At 31.7% G+C, this 18,446-nt stretch overlaps 2 protein-coding genes across 2 annotated transcripts; both read left to right on the top strand.

The window, feature by feature from the left end:
* Positions 1-10,563: 10,563 nt before the first annotated feature.
* LOC132803913 (basic blue protein-like) lies at positions 10,564-11,721 on the top strand. Its single transcript, XM_060817734.1, has 2 exons — positions 10,564-10,919; positions 11,230-11,721. The coding sequence occupies exons 1-2, from the start codon at positions 10,730-10,732 to the stop codon at positions 11,427-11,429; spliced, it is 390 nt and encodes a 129-aa protein (XP_060673717.1). The 5' UTR covers positions 10,564-10,729; the 3' UTR covers positions 11,430-11,721.
* Positions 11,722-16,978: 5,257 nt separating this feature from the next.
* Positions 16,979-18,336, top strand: LOC132803885 (casparian strip membrane protein 1-like). Its single transcript, XM_060817687.1, has 3 exons — positions 16,979-17,335; positions 17,447-17,570; positions 17,776-18,336. Exons 1-3 carry the CDS (start codon positions 17,058-17,060, stop codon positions 17,992-17,994), a joined length of 621 nt encoding a protein of 206 aa, XP_060673670.1. The 5' UTR covers positions 16,979-17,057; the 3' UTR covers positions 17,995-18,336.
* Positions 18,337-18,446: the final 110 nt, after the last annotated feature.

The raw sequence follows: 18,446 nt of genomic DNA on the forward strand, positions 1-18,446 counted from the left end.
ATTGTTTATTTTAATTTTCTCACACACTTGTCATCATTCAACAAAAATATATATATATATATGGCCGAAGTATGTGCACTTGTTTTTTTTTTTTTTTTGTCAGCATCATGATATTGTGTTAATAATTAAACATGGTCTTACTAAGACTCATTGCATTAGGAAAAACAAAATTGACTCTTTAGATTTTCTAAAATCATTCATGGAAGACCATAATAATTAATTTGTTTGGAAATAATATATATATATATATATATATCAATTAAAAACGGAAAAAACCACCCCATCCCGTCTCCGTCCCACAAAATCTCCGTCCCCATCCCGTATCTAAAAAAATAGAAAAAAACCGCAGGTATGGGATTACCAAATTCCCCATAGGGATAGAGACGGTATCTCAAAAACCGTCTCCCCCCATCCCGTTAACATTCCTACTACCCCTACCAACTCTCTATGATTATAAAGTACCAGTCCTTGTATACTCCTCCCAACATTGTTTAGATTGACTGAGACTCTTTACTGATTTGTTATCCGTGCGTGCGCTTAAATGGACAAATTTTTTTTTTTTTTTTTCTTGAAGAAAATCACCATAATAGTCTGATTCACTAGCCCGATAACGGCTTAAGAATTTGGGCCATCGTACAGTAAAAGCTTTAAAAGAATATTTGGCAAATCGGCCAGCTTTCTAAATCGCTAAAGAAATGGGCCAGGCTTGCATATTTAGATAGACCCAACTATTACTGTAGAGGGAATAATCACTCCTTTGCATATTTATATATATCTATATCTGTACTCTATACAATATATAAAAATAACATAGCCAACAAAAATTTTTACCACATGTTATTATTATATTCATTCTTTTCCCTTCAAAAATATAATCCAAAAAAAAAAAAACTAAAATTTAAAAACAAAATTGTTTTAAAAATTCCACAATCGTAAAATCATTACCATATATCATCCTTATATTCATTTATTTTTCCTTCCAAAAGCATTACAAAAAAAATTAAAATTAAAAAAAAAATTGTTTTGAAAAGTTCACAATTTTAATAAAACTTGTAAAAAATAATTTGATTTTGATTTTTGAAAATTGCTATAACATGTGGGTATTATCAAGATTTGGCTTCTTTTCCCTCCAAAAATATTACAAAAAAAACAAACTAAAATTTGAAAATAAAATTGTTTTAAAAATTCCACAATCGTAAAATCATTACCATATATCATCCTTATATTCATTTTTTTTCTCCTTCCAAAGGCATTACAAAAAAAATTAAATTCAAAAAAAATTGTTTGAAAAATTTCACAATTTTAATAAAACTTGAAAGAAATAATTTGATTTTGATTTTTGAAAATTTCTATAACATGTGGGTATTATCAAGTGGATATCTCGTTCGGACACACCTTCTCTTTGTTTCTCGAGCCTATAGTGAGTTACAGACAGAGTTCGAAAGGGTCAAATCTTTGATGATTCCATCATACATGATTGAGTTGCGAAAACTTCTAGATAGGTATCCTACATCTGAACTGAATTCTTTATGGTTAAAGAATCTCTTTCTAGTTGCTCTGGAACAATTAGGAGATTCTCTAGAAGATTTGGCTATAAATTTTTGTAATAATGTGTACAATGGTTTTAACACAATTTATATAAATAATAACTCCACAAATAATTTACATAAATAATAGTTCAACAAATAAAAATTTCACAATCTTTATAAAGCTTGAAAAGAAAATTTTGCTCTTAATTTTTGAAAATTTCCATAATATGTAGATATGAAGATTTTATTTTTGGTGATGGAATGAAACTTGGCAAGAGGATTTTTTTTTTTTTTCTCTTTATTTGGTTTCTTCTTGAATTTTTTTAAAGATGAGATAAAAAAAATAAATAAATAAAAACATATATAAAAAAATATTTTTATTATTAAATATATTTTACACAAAAACTTCATATACTAATATATATTTATATATGGAAATGCAATAAATGTAATTTTATGGTAAAATAATAAGATTAATATATGGTAATTAATAAGAAGGTTAATCTTTTTATCATAAATTTAAAATGCATAATACATTTTTTTTCTATATTTTTCAAAAAATGCTCAAAATGTACTTTATATATATATATATATATATGTGTGTGTGTGTGTGTGTGTGTGTGTGTGTGTGTGTGTTAAGTATTTTATATGTTATTTAGGACTATAGGGATGGTATTCGATAATCATGATAATACGATATTAATGTATTTATGGAATTATGGTGGGAAATTTATTCTTGTTGCAAATACACATTATCAAAATAGGTGTATTGAATTGTAATCATTCGAAATGAAAAACAAAAGAATTGACATTACTGACGGCACAAAATTGATAATACCGATAGTCTGTCGGTAATCAGGTAAATTAGGGTTTTTTGTTTTATTTGCACAATTTTTGTGTTATCTAATCTTAATAATTATATATAAACTTTACATAAAGTAGGTGTATTTTGTACGCTTTTTACTGTTACAGAGATGTTAAATATAACTGTATTAATGATTTTTAACAAAAGAATCCACAAAAAAATGGAAAAAAGTGGGAAAATATCAAATAAAGTGATTATCGATGATGCATCGGTAGTTACCAATGCCAACAGTTTCATCGGCAATTATCAAAATCCAGTTTGTGATTACAATTTGTCATTTTTTTTTTTAAGTTTGACAACTTCGATAATCTGTGTTTCCACCAAGAACATTGAGTCTCAACAATACAATTCACAAAAAGTTTGGAAAAGTTAGAAAATTTCAACCAAAGTTTATTACTGACGCGTCATCAATAATTACCGAGGAAACCATCAGTAATCCATATTAGAAGTCCATATGCTTGCTGGAAAAATTACTGACGGTTCTATCCTTAATTACCAAAACCCCATCGGTAATTTCAATTTAACCATTTTTTCAAAGCAAATCACCACAATTCAATCCGACAACTTTGATAATATATGATTCCACCAAGAATATGCTAAGTATAACTTTATTAATGATCCTCAATAAAAAAATCCATGATAATATTATGTGATTACCACAGGGATTTCGGTAATTATCGATGAACCCTATGATAATTTTTGCAGGACAAATTGATTACCGTAGGTTGCATTAATAATTACCGCAGGCCTGACGATAATAAATATTTTCTACAATTTTGAGAACTTTTTCCTAACTTTTGGGATTTTTTCTCCGTAGGATCATTGAAGAAAGTATATTTTGCATGTTGTTGCATTTAACACACATTAAGGGACTTATGGGGGCCAAAAAATTAGTAAAATGTGATAACCATAATGGTTTCGATAATTACCAATGAAATCTATGTTAATTTTCCTAGCAACTATAAATTGATTACCGTAGATTTCATTGGTAATTACCGAAAGCCCTACGATAATCAAATTTTTGTGCCAATTTGAGAACTTTTTCAGACCTTTTGGGATTTTTTCTCTTTAGGATCATTGAAGAATATATATTTTGCATGTTGTTGCATTTAACACACATTAGGGGACATGTGGGGGCCAAAAAATTGGTAAAATATGATAACCATAGGGGTTTCGGTAATTACCGATGAAACCTACGGTAATTTTTCTAGCAACTACAAATTGATTACCATAGGTTTCATTGGTAATTACCAAAGGCCCTACAGTAATCAATTTTTTTTGCCAATTTGAGAACTTTTTTCCTAACTTTTGGGGTTTTTTCTGTCTAGGGTTATTGATGAATGTATATTTTACATGTTATTGTCGGAAACACACATTAGCGGACTCTTTTGTCAGGACCCGTCCAGAATTCCTCCCCGGAACCCTAGACAAGCCCTGATCCCAGGGAAATACCACCGAACCTTCCAACGGAAAATCCGGCAGCACCTCCCCTAAGGGATTTACTTACCATAAATTTACCTGCACTGAAAACACACTTCAAAAATATCCCCTTATTCCTCCCACAATACTACAAATTGGTTCCATAAATTTCAGCACTTCAAAATAAATACAGTAATCCAGTGCATAATAAATACAACAAGAATGAAAAAAATAATACAACTGCAAATAAGAAGAACAGGGTACTTCACGAAGTAAAACAGCGATGAAGATCAAGTCCGCTCCGGATGAACACCGACAACCTGGTACCTAGAGGAACGGAATTTAAGAGTGTGAGATGCTAATCATCTCAGTGAGCGACCCTATCTACTATACAATATAATACCACGGTAATAGGTATAAATAATAATTATTTGGAAATAATATTTTCTCTCAAAACCCTTACAATTCTCTCAGTTGGAAAGGTTCCCCTTTTAAAACATTTTCACAAAACCCTTTATTCATATTCCTCGAAAACCAAGACATCAAATAAATATCCGAACAGTAATAGTAATTTTAATTCCAATACAGTTTTAAAACATTTTATTCTTAAAACACAGTTCCGAAATCAGTTGATGCACCCACTATATACCAGTGGCGCCAACAGTACCCAGCGTCCCAAGGTACCGCCAGACAGGAGGTTATAGAAAGAAACCGGCATACGGTCGCGTGGCGTCCCACTGCGCCGCTGCTAACCTGGTGTCCCGGCCAAAAGGGGGTGGCCACCCTCTCCGATGGCATCCACAGGACACCCTCATAATATCACCTGCGCACTACTCACACCCACCTGCGCGCTAATCATATCCGTGTGCACAATATCCATATCACATATACCATATCACATAATCAGAACACCAGTACGTGCACGGTGCATCTAAAAATTATAAAATCCATAATTTTAAATCATAAAACAGATTTCACATTTTTCATAAGCATAGCGGGCATAATCCATCCGCTTGAACCGGAAAATTCTCCACAATTTCTTTATAATCAATGCCATAAATTCCATGATTTTCAAATCCACCAACTTTCAAATCCATCAATTCAAATATCCACATTTTCCCAATAGCATAAATAATTCTCGAAATATAATAATTAAATCTCATAATATTCCATGGGCATATTTTATAAAAATTGAAATCACCAACATAACCCAATATTTTCCTTGAAATATTTGAAAATCAAATCGTGCCCAATTTACCATTAAAACCACACCAATTTCAAAATCCTCAAAACCATAAAATAATTTCACATGGCATAAATTGGTGAAATACACATTTTCTTAAATCCGATAAATTCACAAATAATTCCACAATAATTCAAATAAATATTTGGCACATAGAAATTAAATTCCAAATATTTAAATCACACATTATATATTCACCAATTAAATTCCCAAAATTAATTTGAAGGTGGGTCACTCACCTGGAGCACGCAATTAACCCATGATCCACTACGGGATCAATTCTACGACTCACCGGTGCTCCTAGAACAAAATTCACAGACAGTCAAATAAATTAATATTTTATTCGGGTAATCCCCAAATGGGTACCCAGGGAGCGAACACCAAACGATAACTAAAATTTATGAATTATATACCGAATCGAAGCTCGAGTGATGCTAATCACAGATCCGGTCTTAATTTCCGATGATCGTACCCGACGGGGTCGGAATTTTATCGGGAAGCTTTTCGGGTTTCGGCTCCGCAATTCTCCCAAACCGTCGCAAATTGGTGGAAACGGAAGTCGTATTTGGGTTCAGGAGGTCGAACACTGCGGACTGGAGCTGGCCGGAATTTCGGGTACTCGCCGGAACAGTATTTTCCGGCGGGCCGCCGCGGTCACCGGCAACCGTCGCCGGCGGCGCATGCGTGCGGTGGCCGTTGGCTGTGAAATTTTGCAGACTTGTAGATCGTGAGGAGAGCAATCCAACGGGACTGGCGGTGAGCAAAACGGAGGTCGGACGGCGGAGAAATCACCGTTTGAAGATTTCCGACCCCTCGCCGGAAAACGCTCCGATCCCGGCGCGTCGGTGGTCCGATGGCCATGATTTTTGGTGGGTAGGCCGGACTTGAGGAGAGGATCAAGGCTGTCAGGCGCGTGTGGCCGGAAAATGGCCGTAACAGTGCCAATTCGCGGTGGCCGGCGGTAGAGGGGGAAAAATCGCCGCCAAACTTCGGACGTCCGATCCGGGCGCGTCCGGCGGCCGTTCGCCGTGAAATTTGGAGGTTTTGCCGGAAATGAGGTGGGCAATCTGGCTGGCCGGAGCGTGTACAGTAACTAGGCCGGAAAACGTGAAAATGACCGGCGGCCGGTGACTCTCTCTCTCTCTCTCCTCTCTCTCTTTCTCTCTCCTCTCTCTCTTTCTCTCTCTTCCCCGAATGTTTTAACAAATAAAAACCCTGCGTGATACTGTTCATGCCACGTGGACCAATCAGAAGCTGAAACGTGGCGTTACTGTGCACTTAAGCCAAATATATTAAAATAATACGGTACCCGGCGAATTTTAAACGTCCGTAACTTTTTAACCACATGTCCGATTTAAGCGTGCCGCTAGTCTATGAACTCGTATCGATGAGTACTTTACAACCATACAAGAGTCAACTCAAAATTACATCACAAGAAAAAGTCAACTCCCGGCACCTTCTGGACAGTTTGCACTTCAACTTGTTTTGCCCATAACTTTCAAACCGTAGCTCCGTTTTCGACGTGCTACTAGTCTACAAACTCAGGGCATCATGCACTTCGCCACGGTACCCTGGTCAACTCAAAATTCCCACCGAGTCAAAAAGTCAACTTTTGACCCCTTCGGTCAACGGTCAACGGTCAACGTGCACGGATTCCGGTGCGATTTGGGACGGGGTGTTACACTTTGGAGTAAAAAAATATGTGAATTGATGTTGCGTATCGGCAATTACCAATGGACCCATCGGCATCGGGAATTACCGATGCACCATCGGTAATCATCTTTGTTTGAATTTTTATCACTACTAAGGGTCTTATTTTCTCTTATTGTGTCAACGGTTATCATTAGTAAAGCTATATTCAGCATATTAAGATAACATTAATATAGAGTGCCATAACATTAAACATACGATCTACATTGAAAATTTATTAACGTACAACTCAACAACATACTTGTTCCTAAACCAACTAATGTCATCCAAGCCAAATAAAAGGTTCTCCCGGTCGATAATCAACTTTGGATGAAATTTTCTAACATTTTCCAAACTTTTTATGAATTCTTTTATTGAGAATCATTAATAAAGTTAGATTTTCCATGTTCTTGTTCGAAACACACATTATCAAAGCATTACATCAATTGCTAATATTACAAAATAACCACTAAACTAAAAGCAAACTAAAAGGCAATGAGAAAGTTTAAAATTGAGAATCAAACATATGACTTCCCAAGAAAGAGTTTCTTAAGCTTGTCATGTAAGAAGATGATGCAAAACTTGCTCTACCCTTTCAATCACTTTGGCATGAGAGTAGAAAACAGATGACTCATGACACAGTCATTTTATGGTCATTCATAAATAGCATTATATCAATTGCTGATATTACAAAATAACCAGTAAGAACTCAGCATCCTTACTCCTCAGGACATGCTGGATCTACATTTGAAATTGAACCAACAACCACATCAATGGGTGGCGAAATTGCATGTAGGCCACGAGCCATCACTATCTTGGCTGTTCCTCGAATTCCAGAGATAGCAATCCCTCCAATTTCATGGTCAATAGCCCCGAGCAATAGAGTAGTTTTAATCGCATCCTACAAGACATTGTGTATACACAAATTCACATTGGTAGAGAACTAACTAATTAATCATCAGTAAATGTTAACTAGTTTATAAAGTGAAATCACATTATTTATAGCAACTTAAAGAATATTTTAATACTTGTCCTATTCAATTTATTTCTTCCATATGCATTGGTGGCTGTACAAAATCAAATAGAACATTCACTGAAATTTAAAATGCCTCTTATCCTAATTATTTAACCAATCCATCTCATTGAAATAATTTAACCACGTTAATCTATTAGAGAAGTAACACCAAGCCATCACACCCAAACACAAAATTAATCTAGAAATTCTCTGATAACCAAAACTCTAGAAAGAGTTCAAGAAATTCAAATAATTAAGACCCATTTCACTAAAAACACCATACCAAAACTCATATTCCATTTTCATAAGAAAATGAAGAATTAACACACAAAAAAAAAAACAAAAAGTATCTTTTTCTCTAGAAGAAGGAAAAAAAAAAAAAAAGAGTAAAAGGGAAATACTTGACCAACAATGGCAGGTATAGGGAAATAATGTCTTCCATAAGGAGTAACATATGAGTTCTTCTCTGGAGCTAGTATGGCTCCATTGCCATTGCCAGAGTCAGCAGAAGCAGTAGCATTTGCAGAAGCATGAACATGAAGGCCATGGAAGTGAAGGCATTTGGAGTTGAAAGAAAAAGAAGCAGCAAAAGAGGGAGAGAAGACACATACAGGTCTTTTAAAAGTTTTTTAAAAGCATAATGAATATTAAAGGGCAAAACAAAAAAGTTCACAATTCGGTGAATATATATCCTCAAAGCTCTTTCAAGAAGGGCATTGGCCTAAATTCCCCTTACTGAATTCTTTTTTTGGGCTTTTGTTATCTTGGCTAACAATATATAGCAACCATCCATTGTTTTGATATTTATAAAATAATAATAATAATAATAATAATAATAAATTATCGAAAAACCATTTATCGTCTCAATCATATAAATTAAATTTGGGAAATACCATAATAATGTAAATAAATGAAAAGCTCACAGCTTAAGTGAGAGTAGCCACTGCTAGAGAATTGAGATAAGCATCCTTATGGGATATATATAAATGCTCATATTGATAGCTGTGTAAGCAAGTTGGAATAATTGATGGTCCTAACATGATTTTAGCCTCTGAATGTTCTAGTAGTACTGATGTGCATAGTTTTGAGTTTTTTCAATAAAGCATATGGATTTATGCTCATCACTGAAGGCATGGCTAAGCTTCTTTGGGTTTGATCTCTAGTCGATCTAGTAAAGACGAGGATAAGATTATCATGCTCAACTGTTAGAACTGTATTTTTGGTTCAGTTGTTAGAACCATTGAGTCTAGGTTTTGCTGTTAAATTATGACTCGGTTAATGAATCGAATGGCTAAGATTTATCATAATCTAATTTAATTTCACTCATTTCCATATAAAGGTGTTTGCACTAGATGTGTATGCTTTTTAACTAAAGTCCATTACATGATATAGACTTAATCAAATAAAATTTTGAATTTAATGGAAGAATATGATTGGGAAAAAAAAATGCAAATACAATGAAACTATACTGTTGATGCTTTTAAAAAAAAAAAAGAAGGAAATTATGGTGATTGAAATGGGTCATTGGTCCAATGACTTGATGCGTGAACCTGCTTTTATACCGTTATATTTTGGTCCTTTTTTTTTTTTTTTTTAGTAGTATTATTATTATTATTATTATTTTGGAGAAACAAGATGTTTTTTTCTAATGCTAAAATTTTGACGAGCCTGTGACAGCATGAAAAAAATGTTAATAATATGCTTTAAACACACTATATTAAACATAAAATCCATTATTTTCTTGAACACTAATTCCAAGTTGGAATCCCTTATATTTCAATTAAAAAATATAAAAATTATTTGATTCAAAAAATGTAATTAAATAATGTAAGACAAGCTTCACGGGAAGGAATTTCGGCTCACATGGAGTGAAAACAATTCAAACAAGTACTTTTTTTTTTATCATAATTCAAACAAATACTGAAATGTAATATTTATAAGCTTATTAAAGTGTTAAAAAAAAATTCAGTTCCATGGCTGATTATTATTTATAGATTTATATTAATTACAAGTGTAAGAGTTCGAATTCAAGATCAAGAAAATAGTTTCTTGAATGAACCAATTCTAAGATTTATCATGAAAAAAATAATACAATTGGGATATAAATTTGCCTATTAAACACATTAATTTCCCACTTCCTCATCAGGCTCATCTAATGAGCAAAAGGAGAAAACGAAAAACGAGTTCATATAATGTAGTCTAATCAAGCCTTTTTAATTGATGAATTAGAGTGACAAATATCTATTATTTTTACAAATAATCCTGAAATTCAATTCATTTTGAACGTGTTTGATTGAAACCATTAGTTATAACTCAAACCAAAGAAGAAAATAAATTAATAATTGAGGATCACTACCATACAAGAGTTCACGGGACGGCTAGCTTAAAAAGAGTTGCTCGTGAATTTTGCACCCAACAACTTTTTTGATTCTCCAATCATTTCTTTTTTTATTTTTTGGGTAAAATTCCGATCATCTCAATAACCAAACAGACTTTTGCCCCTTTTTTTTGAAAAAAAAAAAAAAAAATTGCTTGGAAAAACATATGCCCCTATAACTATATAATACTCTCCTCCACAAAAAAGCATGATATTCGATTTCCAATTTAAATGCAAATCCAACATATGTAAGAGTGGCTATTAGGGAGTTGTTTGGGGTCCCACATTTCTTTTTTTTTTCTTTTTTTTCTTTTTTTTTTTTAAGTTATAGCTTTCCAAATGTCACCATGTCTTTGGCTTTTTGTCTTCTTTTTTATTTATAGGAACATCACACATAGGACTACCAGCAACCCTACACTACTTCTATTAATTAATTATGTATCATAATTAATTAATTTTGATCTCCAATTTGCATTATAAAAAAGCTAGCTAATATGCAGTTTGACTTCTTATCCTCTACCTCATAATAAGCTTCAGATCTTCATATTAGCTACCTAGCAAGCTAAGCTTAATATATATATTAACAAAGATTATGTCTAAGCAGGGAAGAGGCAGTGCGGTTCAGAAAAAGACCTCCATTTTAGCAGCTCTGCTACTTTGGATGGTGGTTGGCTTGGAATATGCTGAAGCGGCGTCATTTATAGTCGGAGACACCAGCGGATGGGGCTTTAAATCTCAGAATTGGCCTCAAGGAAAGCGTTTTAGAGCCGATGATGTGCTCAGTTAAGTTATATATATATATATATATATAGTAGTTTTATAGTACGGACCGTCCGTAGACTGCATCAAAAATTTATATTTTTTTTAAAAAAAATATTAATTTTATTATGTATGTGTATACAACATAAATAACAAAATAGGAATTTTTTTTTTTTCAAAAAATATTGGCATTTAATGTGCTTATTATGGTACGATTTGCACTGTTGAATATTCCTCTATATATATATAATATATATATATATATATATATGTTTATTTTAGGGGTGAAAAATGAGATTGAGTTTGTGAATTAATCACAAACTGTTTTTGCAGTATTCAATTACGATTCGACAATACACAATGTAGTGGCAGTGGATAAGGCAGGGTATGTGAACTGTAAAGCTCCTGCAAATGCAAATGTTTACGCAACAGGGAAGGACCAGGTTAAGCTGCCCAGAGGACAGAGTTACTTCATTTGCAATTTGCCAGGCCACTGTGATTCTGGGATGAAGATTGCCGTTAATGCTGTCTAATTAATTACAACATAAACAGAATTTCTAATAGTAAATCATTAGGTCCACCATATAAATATAAAACAAAACAAGCGTCTGTGTTTTGTGGTATTAGGAAAAATAAAAAAATAAAAAATAAAACATATATATATATATATATATATTTACATAAAGTCATCCAGTCCTCTGCAATATCAAGTATATGTAGTTAATTATAATTTATATGTATATAATATGTAGTTTGAGTGTAGGATATAAATTAAGCAAGGCCAAATATATGAATCTATATCGATTGGCTAAAATTTGATGAAGTGCCTGGTTGAATCTAATTTGCTAGATTTTCAGTTATGTTTGTTATTCGTGAAAGATTTGGTAATTATAGATTGTATGTTGTTTGAATGGTTAATTATATTATCTGAATTTGGTCATGATACTCCCAATGTACACCAACCACAAAAATTGCTGCATGCTCGCAGCTTAATTATGTATTCAAAAAAAATAAATAAATAAAAAATAGTTAAGCTCAATCCATATAAAAACATGGCTATATCTGCTCTGCACTTAAATTTAGAAAAGCGAAATTTTGTACATAAATAATTTCTTGAAACATTACCATGAAAGAAATTTATTGAAACAGGCTGTTAAACTATCTAAATTTTTTTTTTTTTTTTTATCCTAAACTTGTTCGGGTTTTTTCCTTTATAAAAAATTATCACCGGGCAAAAATTTATCCATATACTGACAATTTGATGGAAGGCCTGCAATGCAATTATGTATTAATTATCAGAATTCTTTTCATATAAATGTAGATTTTTTTTTTTTTCTCCCCCTTTTGGAGAAACACCATAACCAATCATTAAGATGTTTGCCCACCAGCCAATTATAATGCTGTTGGGCCAAAAATCATAATAAAAGATAAAACAATGTGAGTTAAAACAAAATAATAATAAAAAAGGAAGAAAATTACAAAAACAAAAGAACAATTAGCTGTTAAGTCAACCAACAACTGGAGGATTGTCAACGCGTTAGTGTTAACGTAGTACCTTCTAGATAAATGTTTTGAAAAAAAAAAGTAAAAAAAGAAAAGAAAAAAGAAAATAAATGCTGAAGTCTTTTGAAATGGCTTTCAAAAAATTCCCAAGGGTGTCTAACTACTAATTAATATATATATACTAATTTTCTACTAGACAATGATACCAATTCAAGTTCCCCATTCTTAATTAAAAAAATTAAAAAAATTAAAAAAAATCCCCATCCCCTAAGTTGTAATTAAAAAAAAAAAAAATTAGAGGTTTCAAAAAAAAATCTAACATTAGAGAAAATATTTAACACTGACACTTATATTTGGTCAAGTAGTGGGCCAAAGCCCAAAATTGAAAACTAGCATAGGTCTCACAAGCCCAATAATATATATATATATATGTATATATATGTTAGAGAATAAAAATTATAAAATACTTAAATCAAACCATGGTTTATATTTGCTAAAAAAAAAAAAAAAATTGTACACTTTACCTAATCGTACAACGAGAATACATTTTTAAATTGGGGTTCAAACCTTTATTATCTAAGTAAAAATCTTCCCTCCACGTGTTGTAAAAAAAAAAGTTGTTTATGTAACAAATATATTTCATATATTACCCAAAAAAAAAAAATAGATTTCATATATTTAAACTGTTGGAGAAAATAACCATATATCCGTGCTATATAATGACTGATAAAGTTGTAATAAGCAAAATTCCGATAACTACTGGCCCCGGAGAGCAATGTTTCCAATTTTCATTTAAATAATTTTTTAAAATGTCTAAACATTATGGATCAAACTAATTATCTGATCTTAAAATATTAATGATTTTGTAACATAAATTATTGGAAATGAATTATATTTATTCTCGAATAAAATAATTTTCCCATGAAATCTCTGACTAGTACTGTAGACTTCTATCTATGTATAAAAAAGTCTAAGTCATTATTTCCTTATATAATAGTTTTATGTTTGAATGCTTTATGTTACAATTTTTAAAAAAATAAAATAAAATCATTTGTATCAAGAAATATAATTAAATACAGATACTTCACGGGAAGGAATTTTGGTTCACATGGAGTGAAACAATTCAAATAAATACTTTCTTTTTATTTTTTTATCACAATTCAAACAAATACTTCAATTCAATATTTATAAGCATATTAAATGTTAAAAAAAAATAAAAATCAGTTTCATGCCTGATTATTATTTATTTATGAATTAGAATTCAACATCATTGTGCAAGAAAATTGTTTTTTTTTTTTTTTTTGGGTGATATGTGCAAGAAGCATGTATGAATTAGTTCTAACATACATTATCATGAAAAAAATCAATACAATTGGGATATAAATTTGCCTAAAACACATTAATTTCCTACTTCCTCGTCTAATTTACATATGCAAGTGATCGTTAGGCAGTTGTTTGGCTCCTTTTTTATTTAAGGGAACATCATGCACAGGACTGTGGCACGTTTGGCTTAAAATAGCCCATATGAGCTCACACCCAAATAAAGGGCTTTAGATTTGGCGTATGTCTTTGGTCATTGCTCATTGGCACCGCCACATTTTTGTTAAGCCACTCACTTGGTATATCTCCATTGAAGAAAATTTTGGATAAGCTTTGTTCTTGATTATATTGCTTCCTTTGAAGTTATAGAAAAAATATTCATATATTTTCTATTTAGATTATTTTTATTTTTTTTTTAATATGGGTGAAGGTAATTCTAAATGTATTTGGGATTTGGATTTGTGAGAGTTCAACTCTTTTACGCTCTTTTAATTGATAGTATAATTTTTTCACAATCCTCATCTGTAAATTTTAAGTTGGAACTTTTTTAATGAATCGTGTAAATCTTTTAACATTCCATTTTATTTTCTCTGTTTATTTATATTTTATCTAAATTCATTATTTAAATAATTGCATGCAAAACAAAGATTACCAACAACCCTACGCTTTCATTAATTATCCATAATTAGTTAATTAATTAATTAATTAAATCAATTTTGATCTCCAATTTGCATTATAAAAGTGCTAATTTTTTACTTGTATCTTCTAAGTTGTACCTTTTATCCTCAACCTCCCAATAAGCTTCAGATCTTCATAGAAGCTACCTCGCTAGCTAAATAAGCTTAATAAACAAATTATAGACACACCCCTAATATTTTCATAATTAATCTCAAATTAAACTCTTTCATATATAGTATGTTTCTGTTTTTTTTTCTTTTAAATTGAGTTTTGATTTGTGAATTAAATACAAATTGTTTTGGCAGTATTCAATTACGACCCGACAATACACAGTGTTGTAGCAGTGGATAAGGCAGGGTACATACAGAAATTGTAAAGCTCAGGCAAATGCAAATGTATAGGCAACAGGGAAGGACCACGTTAAAGCTGCCTAGATGACAGAGCTACTTCATCTGCAATATGCCAGCCCACTGTAACGCTGGGATAAAAGCTGTCGTTAATGCCGTCTAATTAATTATTATGTTGCTTATTTTATATATATATATATACATGAGCCAAGTTTATCTAAAATATAAATCCTAACGGTAAAATCATCAGTCTTATTTTTATTATAAAATAAATGTCTGAGTTTGGTGGATACAAGAATGAAAATAAATATAACTTGTCCAGTCCTTTGTAACATGTAGTACTTTATTTGAAGTATATATATATACATATATATTGTGTGTATAGATTGAGCCTAGGATATAAATTAAGTAAGGCCAATAGTATTAATCTGTATGGATTGGGCTGAAATGTGATTGATTGTCTGCCTGGTTGAATATTTGCTAGATTTTCAGTAATGTTTGTTACCTGGCATGAAAGATCTGGTTCATATATATTGCTTTTTTGAATTTTAATGGTTAATTATCTGAATTTGGTCACACTCCCGATGGACACCAATCACAAATTTGATAAATACTCGCTACTTAATTATGTGTAAAAAAATTAGTTGAGCTCAATTTTTAAATCATGGCTATCTGTTCCTGCATCTAAATTTAGAAAAGGGAATTTTTTTACATATATAATTAATTTCTTCAAATTGACATTATCCAGAAAAAATTTATTGAAATAGATTGTTGAACTATCTATATATATATATATATATTTTTTTTTTTTCTTCTTCTAATCTTGTTTGGTTTTTTCTTTTATAAAAAACTATCACCTGGCAAAAATATATCCATGTGTTGACAATTTGATCGAATCCCTGCAATGCAATCACATATTATCAGTTTTTTTTTTTTTTTTTCACATAAATGCAGATTTTTTAACCTTTTTATAGAAACACCATCACCAACTATCAAGATGTTTGCCCACCAGCCAATAATAAGGCAGTTGGACAAAAAATAATTATGAAAGATATATAAAACAATGCGAGTTAAAACAAAATGATAATAAAAAGGAAGAAAATTACAAAAAAAAAAAAAAAAGAAAGAAAAAAGAACAAGGTAGCTGTTAAGTCAATCAACTAGAGGATTGTCAACGTGTTAGTGTTACCGGTGGTACCTTATTTTACAAGAAAATAAATGTTAGTCTTTTGAAATGGATTTATCAAAGTTAGTAAGGCTGTATAAATATTCTAATTAATATACATAGTAATTATTTACTGGACATTGTCAGCTAGTTTATGTTGGAAATCTGATGTTCAATTAAAGTAATATGTAGGATATTTTACTAATATATGTAACTAGTAAAATAAAATTATATATATTTCTATCTATAAATCATTATTAGAGAGCAAATTGGACCTAGCTAATCAAAGTTTAAATCTTCCAGCCAAAAAAAAAAAAAAAAAAAAGTTTAAATCTTTTATCCTTTTTTTTTTTCTTAAATAAATAAATCGAGCTACATCAAGAACTTGTATGAACAAGAAAATCCAAGGCAGAAATATATATTTATAATTTATAGGTGTCTACATTTACAAATCGAGACATCACTCAATTTACATACATACTCCCTGTATTCTGTAAGCTCATATATGATACATCAACAAATATATGCTTATATAAATAAAAATATATTTGTGTATGAAATCTAATCATGGGTGATAATAAAGATCCCTTTTAATTTTACATTGTTGGGTTAGGAGATTGGTGGCTTAGTTGACAATTTAATGCTTACTAGCTCCATAGTCATACCTTTTTTTTTTTTTTCTTTTTCCCATATTATATGATTATAAGTACCAAATTCAACATATAAAAATAATACTAAGAAAGGCATTAACAAAGAAAAAGATGCATAAGTCTTATTGGTTTGACTTTGACCGTTATTGAAATGAAGCAACCACCTCATCGAAATCTACCTGTAGCCACTTGATCTCCAACTTCTGCCTTTTGTGATTAAAAAAAAGATATTAAGTGTATATTAATAATGGATTGCCTACGTTTATTTGTAGAAAGTCAGTAGCACATATTATTACAATAATGTTATTATTTATTATTGTTCTAAATTTGGGCATTCCTAAACCATAATATAGGTTCTCCAAATGATGTATATAAAAAGGTTCATCCATTCACAAGTTTCACAAGCAGATTAATTTTGAGTATATACATACTTAGTCCTTCTCTTCCATACATACAATATCTATCATATAATCTCATCTTTGGATTAACCATCTAAAAATGACCAACGGCGAGTCATCCATTTCCATTGAAGTTCCTTCAGAAACAAGGAAGGAAGCTAAAGGCAAAGCACCTCTTATAGCTGGTGGTACTCACAAGCATGAAAGAAAAGGAGGATGGAAGAAAGGCATTGCCATCCTCGATTTCATTCTCCGACTCAGTGCCACAGCCGCCGCCCTAGGCGCTGCTGCTGCCATGGGAAATAGCGAAGAGACTCTTCCTTTCTTCACTCAGTTCCTCCAGTTCCAAGCCAGCTATGATGATTTGCCCACTTTCCAGTATAAATTATTTATTTATTTATTTATTTATTTATTTTCTGTTTTAGTTTGTTCTTTCAAAATAATGTCTTTTTGTGCTATCTCAGATTACTAATATAGAAGTTTGTTCAGGTTCTTTGTCATTGCAATGGCGATAGTTGGTGGTTACCTAGTCCTCTCCCTTCCCTTCTCCATTGTCACCATTATCCGTCCCCATGCAACTGGACCTAAGCTTCTCTTGCTTACTTTGGACATAGTGAGTTTCTTCATTTTTAACAACTCTTAGTAGTAATAGATTATAGACTAATAGTCATTTTGTTCTTAGATCTCGTATGGTACGTAATCAATTCGATTGGCTCAAAACTTGGAATTAAGTGACTAAACAAAAATAGATAAATACATTATTCAACTTCTTGTAGATATATATATGTAATTAACAGAAAAATTTGCATATGTTGAAGGTGGCGCTTACTTTAACCACTTCAGCAGCTGCTGCTGGAGCTTCCATAGTCTACCTAGCCCACAACGGCAATCCCAGCGCAAACTGGATTGCAATCTGCCAGCAGTATGGAGATTTCTGCCAGCAAGTGAGTGGGGCGGTGGTGTCGTCGTTCATCGCAGTTGTTATCTTCATGTTGCTCATTGTGCTCTCTGCTTTTGCACTCCGAAGAAAACATTAGTTGAAAGAACATCTATGGGAGGAATGCGTTTTAAGCAAACCAAACGGTGTTAATTTATGATTATGTGATTTTATTTTGGTTGTTTTTCTTCTCTTTTCTTTCAAGAATCCTTTTGCCTGTTAGCTTCTTCAATTGATCTTGTGACTGCAATTGTAATGGAAAATGTTCTCTCTCTCTCTCTCCCTCTCTCTCTCTCTCTCTCTCTCGATATATATATATGCATATTTGTTTGATTTGTTTTCTGTTTTCGACTTTGAGAAATAATCTGAATGCTCTGTTAAAAGAGTATTAAAAACCTGACTCTCATATTTAAACCCTTTGGTACTTAAAACTATATTTAGTATTAAGATTGTGGAAAAGCAAATTAATGTGCACAAAGCACAAGAGAAACTCAGCTTCAACTATATGTTGGTATACTTTCCTAATACATTCCTGCAACTTAAATAACCAAG

The sequence above is a fragment of the Ziziphus jujuba genome, chromosome 5 (assembly GCF_031755915.1).
Source record: "Ziziphus jujuba cultivar Dongzao chromosome 5, ASM3175591v1".
Classification (NCBI taxonomy): domain Eukaryota; kingdom Viridiplantae; phylum Streptophyta; class Magnoliopsida; order Rosales; family Rhamnaceae; genus Ziziphus; species Ziziphus jujuba.